This window comes from Podarcis melisellensis, assembly GCF_964234715.1.
Source record: "Podarcis melisellensis genome assembly, chromosome: 16".
Lineage (NCBI taxonomy): Eukaryota > Metazoa > Chordata > Lepidosauria > Squamata > Lacertidae > Podarcis > Podarcis melisellensis.
The window spans coordinates 14,461,237-14,466,546 of NC_138533.1; the positions used below are offsets into that span (position 1 = coordinate 14,461,237).

The 5,310-nt window shown below is 62.3% G+C and overlaps 1 protein-coding gene across 1 annotated transcript; it reads left to right on the top strand.

Annotated features, from left to right (window-relative positions):
- Positions 1-655: 655 nt before the first annotated feature.
- Positions 656-4,604, top strand: CD248 (CD248 molecule). Its single transcript, XM_081892691.1, has one exon. It carries the CDS (start codon positions 763-765, stop codon positions 2,929-2,931), a length of 2,169 nt encoding a protein of 722 aa, XP_081748817.1. The 5' UTR covers positions 656-762; the 3' UTR covers positions 2,932-4,604.
- Positions 4,605-5,310: the final 706 nt, after the last annotated feature.

Consider the following 5,310-nt stretch of genomic DNA (forward strand, 5'->3'; position numbering starts at 1 on the left):
AGCAAGAGACTCCTAATCACAGGGTCATGGGTTCGAGTCCCATGTTGGGCAACAGATTCCTGCATTTCAGGGGGTTGGACTAGATGACCCATGTGGTCCCTTCCAACTCTACAATTCTAGGATCCAACGCTGAACCAACTTGTCTATATCTGCTTCTGCACTTCTCATCCTGCACTCGCAGTACTTCAGCTGAGGTCACACTGGCTCAGAATAAAGTTGGACCTAGTGGTTAGAGCAGGGGTGGGGGACCTGAGGGTTCTCCTTGTGCTCTTTTGCTTGTGGCCCCACTCACCATGCGGCCCTTGGAAGGTCACCCAGAAAGGAATGTGGCCCCCTGTCTGGAAAAAAGCTCCCCACCTGAGTTAGAGAGCAAGAGAAGGGGCTGGAGGAAGATAGAGAAGAACTGAGAGGGTCCGGGCTGCTCCTGCGAGTCTCTCTCTGCTAAGTAGCCGGGGCAGGATTCCGGGTGGGGGTCTTTCTCCGTCTGTCTGTGGCCTCCCTGCCTGCCTCCCTCCCGCTCTCCCGCCGCGGCTGGAGGTTTCCTTCTTCCTCCTCCTCCTCTTATTCTTCCCCGACTCCGGTTCCCTCCTGGCAGGGGCTCAGATCAGCGCCTTAGAAGGGCAAAGGCGGGGAGTGGGACGCCCGCTCCGTCTGCGGCTCCTCCCCATCCCACCCTGGCTGGGAAAAAGGGGAAAGGAAGGGGAATGGGGGGCCCCCGGGCTGTCAGAGCGCTGGACGGCAGCGGCGCGGCAGGGCAGGGCGATGCTCCGGCGAAGAGGAGGACGAGGACGGCCCAGGCCGCGGCTGCTGCTGCTGCTGGCGCTGCTGCTTGTAGCTTGGCGGCTTCCCGGAGCCGGGGCGCAAGAGGCGCAGGCCGCCTGCGGCCCCGACGGCTGCTACGCCGTCTACTTCCAGCGCCGCAGCTTCCTGGACGCCTGGCGCGGGTGCCGGGAGCTGGGGGGCAACCTGGCCACGCTGAAGTACCCCGAGGAGGCGGCCCAGGTGGCCGAGCTGCTCCGCGATGTTCGAGGGGGCGGCGGCCACGCGCAAGGCCCGCAGCGGCTCCTCTGGATCGGGCTGCAGCGCCAGCCGCGCCAGTGCTTCCCGCAACGGCCGCTGCGGGGCTTCACTTGGACGACGGGCGACCAAGACACGTCCTACACCAACTGGGCGCGCTCGCCTAGCAGCGGCGTCGGGGGACCCAGCTGTGCTGCGCCCCGGTGCGTGGTGCTGGGCGAGATGGACCTGCAGTGGCTCGACGGCTCGTGCACCGTCCCAGTCGACGGCTACCTCTGCCGCTTCTCCTTCCAGGGGATGTGCGCGGGCCTGGCGGAAGAGGAGGAGGAGATGGAGGAGGAAGAAGGAGGAGGAGGAGGTGGAGGAGCCTCGACGGTCGCCTACAGCACCCCGTTCGGCCCGGCCAGCGGCGCCCTCCGCTACGTCCCCTTCGGCACGGTGGCTGCCGTGACCTGCGGCCGGGCAGGGCCGGCGGTGTCGGTGCTGTGCATGCAGAAGGAGGACGGCAGCGTGGCCTGGTCCAAGGACGCGCCGCTGTGCAGGGAGGCCGTCTATCAGCACAGCTGGTGCGAGGGGGACAACGGTGGGTGCCAGCAGCTCTGCCTGGACGAGGGCTCGGGCTACTCCTGCGAGTGCCACGCCGGGTACTTCCTGCTCCCCGACGGACACTCCTGCGCCTCCCACACCCACCACGACGGCGGCCCCGACGGAGACGCCTGCCGGGGCCGCCCGTGCCAGTTCGGCTGCGTGCCCGACGGGGAGGCGGCAGACGGGTATCGGTGCCAATGCCCCGCGGGCTACGAGCTGGGCAGCGACGGGCACCTGTGCGAGGACCTGGACGAGTGCGCGGAGGCACCTTGCGAGCACCAGTGCGAGAACACCGACGGCTCCTTCGTGTGTCGCTGCCACCTGGGCTTCAGCCCGTCGGAGGAGGAGCCCGGCCGCTGCGCCGACACCGACGAGTGCCAGATCCCCGGCGTGTGCCAGCAGATGTGCGTCAACTACGTCGGGGGCTTCGAGTGCTACTGCACCGAGGGCTACGACTTGGAGCCCGACGGCATCACCTGCAGCCCCGCGCCCCACCCACCCCCGATGGCCACCGCTCAGAGCTACCGCGGAGCCGGCTTCCTACACCATCTCGACGACGGGCTGGGTTTGGAGATGGAGGGCGAGCTCGAGGACGGCGTCGAGGAAGAGGCTGACAGCGATCACAACCTGGCCCTTTCCGAGCACCTCTCGGTTTTCCAGGACGCCAGAGTCGCCTCTCCATTCTTCCCCGCAGACCCCCGCCTGGTTCCCCGCATGCTGCCGGCCACGGAACCCCCAAATCCGAAGTCGACCGCGCCCCTTTTAGACGCCAGCCCCTCCTCCCGACGTTTTCGCATGCCCCCCAACTCCACCCCCACCGCTGCTTGGGGCCTCCCCACTGCCTCCCGATCCCCCTCCCCGTTCCCCGTAACGGACGCCCCCCGAGACACCCCGAGTCCCCCTTCGCTGCTGGCGGATCCCACATCCCCGACGGCCCCGCTCTCTCCGACGATCGCTCCGCCTCCCCTCCACCGCCCTCCCGTCTCGGCTGATTCGCCTGGTGAGGAGGAGGGTCCCGCGGTGGTCGGGGGAGTCCGAGCAGCACCCCCCACTTCTGCTCCCCCCGCCACTCCAACCCCCGACGGGGTGCCCGGGCGGCAGCGGAGGGATGACCGGTGGCTGCTGGTGGCGCTGCTGGTGCCCATCTGCGTCTTCGTGGTCATCATGCTGGCACTGGGCATAGTCTACTGCACCCGCTGCGGTGCCCAGGCCAAGAGCCGCAGCGTCACCCAGTGCTACCGGTGGGTGATCAGTTCGGCGGGCAAAGGGGCTCCCCCGACGGCCTCCAGGCCCGGCCAGCCGGCCACGTGCAGAACCAGCGTCTGAGCCCTGGGCCGGCCAGCTGCGCTGTGCCCCCCCCCCACGCCTGGCTGGCACAGAACACTCCGCTGCTCACAGCTGGCAGGAAAGCTGGATCCTCAGAAAACCAACACCACATGTGGTCAGTTATATCTGACCACAACCAGGAAACGACAGAGGCCTCTTACTTGGCTTGGAGCAACGTAGGAACCCGATCATTGGTCCATCTGGTTCAGTATTGTCTACACGGACTGGCAGCAGCTCTCCTGGGTTTTAGATGGGGGATAATTCCGGGCCTGCCTGGAGATGCCACTACGGATTGAGCCTGGAACTTCCTGAAATGTGGGGCAGATGTTCTGTCCCTGAACTACTGGGAAGAGAGCCCAGGGACCCAGGCCAGGCCAGCTGGAAGGCTGCTGTGGCAAAGAGACTCTTGACACTGGACCAGAGCTGGCTGGGATACAAGAGACGCCATACAATGCTGGGAACGTCTGAACCAGGAACTTTAAGAACAGGGGTCCCTCCAGATCAGCACTGGACGGGTAGCGCCTCTCCAGGGTTTCACGCAGGATCCCCCCTCCCCCTCCTCCAGGGGCACAGTTGGGCAATCTGAGACTGAAGTTGGGGGTCTTATGGGGGAGACGCCTTCGGCAGATGGAGAGGCGTGCGACTTCAAAACGTAACCAGTCCTGGTGCATTTGCACTCTCTGCCGGGGAGGCTCGCCCTTCCCCAACGCCGTGGGGGGGCGGGGGGGGCAGAGTTCTCTCTGATCTGCCACACCCTGCTAGTTGGGGACGCACTGTCCCCTCAGGACAGGGGTGCCGACTTGAATAACATATTGGGGGGCCCAGGTAAGCCTTGCCCCACGGTCACAAGACGAGGCACCCACGCACCATTTGAATGGCAACACCCAGCAACTTTAGGGGAGCCCAGCCCACTCAGATATTTTATTGGGGTGGGGAGAAGGGACCTCGGGCCCCTGGGAATGGGCTCCTTTGCCTCAGGATGCCAAGGACCCCTTTAATGCCCCAAGCTAGGAAAAGGGGTATCTAGCTGGGGGAGGCTGGGCCCACACCAATGCCTCTCCCCCCTCCACGCCATCCACTTGTCCATCTGGTCAGAGGGGCCGGAGGGAGGAGGGACACTCTTGGGCTGAAGCCTCTGGGTCACAAGAACCCCTCTCATTGCAGGCAAAAAACCTCCATGTCCTTCTTGAGTTGGGCACTGGGGGCTTGTGGGGTGTGGGATGAGGAAAAGGCCCACGCTGGGATGGGACCCCAATTCATGATTTGCACCCGCCCCCTTTGCAAAAGAAGTGCATTCCAGACCCACGCAGTGGAGGGGGGAGGCAGATTCAGAAAGCGCACTCCAATGAGAAGGAGAGATTTTCCCCTTTGGCCCAGGTGCCAGCAGGGCGCGCGTGTGTCTTGTTGCAAAGAGGTGCGCGTGTGGGGTGGAGGGTGGGGAGAAGGGAGGAAGGACGGATGGAGGGGCCGAGGTGGGCTGGGGGTTGGAAACGCAGATCTCTGCATGCCAGGAAAGGGTCTGCACTGATCGTGACTGCTGATGTACTTTTCCTTTGTGGGGGAATTGTTCCCCCTTGGTTATTTTTTCTTTTTCATCTTTTTTCGTTCCTTCCTCTTTTCTTTCTTTCTTCAGTGTGTCCAATAAAAGGGCTGGCGCCTCCACCTGGCTGGAATGAGAGGAGAGTCTTATGAGAACAGTTGGTGGTGGTGGTGTGGGCGGGGAGGAAACGGGGTGGGGGGTAAGAAAGAGAGAGAGAGAGTGGCTGAGAGGATCCCATATTTATAGCGCTCAGGGCCGAATTGGGTTAAGGTGACCAGATTCAGAGCGGGGAGAGTCCTCCTAGGTTAGTGGGGGGCTGCAATGGTTAGGGGGTGGCAACAGTGACCCCTTTTAGAGTCCTGGGCCGGCTGGTAGCCATTGGTGGGACATGAGGACTAGTTGGCTGAAGAGTAGTAATATGCCAAGTGGTAGGGAGATCAGGAGATCTGGGTGCTAGTTCTTTCTCTGGAAAGCAAGCGGATTCTGGTCTGTTAAGAGGAGGGAGGGGAAGGTGAGATTAGTGACCAGGGGCACCTCATCAAGTCTGGAATTATTATTATTATTATTATTATTAAATCCCTATACCACCCTCCGCCCGAAAATCACAAGGCGGTTTACAATATAAATATGCAAAAATGCATACAGTAGTAAATGGAGCTGAAGGGACATAAAGGGATATGGTCCATGCATTCTAATGCTATATATAATATATTGACAAGGGGGGTTGGGAACCCATGGAGGAGAGAGGGACAATAACTAGTGGGCCGCTTCTTCTTTTTTGCAGAGTGGGGAGAGTGGGATCAGGCTCCAGGGGAGAAACAGCAGAGGAAAGAGAGGGT

Coding starts and splice junctions, on each gene's coding strand:
- CD248 (XM_081892691.1), top strand. CDS start 763: ATGCTCCGGCGAAGAGGAGGACGAGGACGGCCCAGGCCGCGGCTGCTG.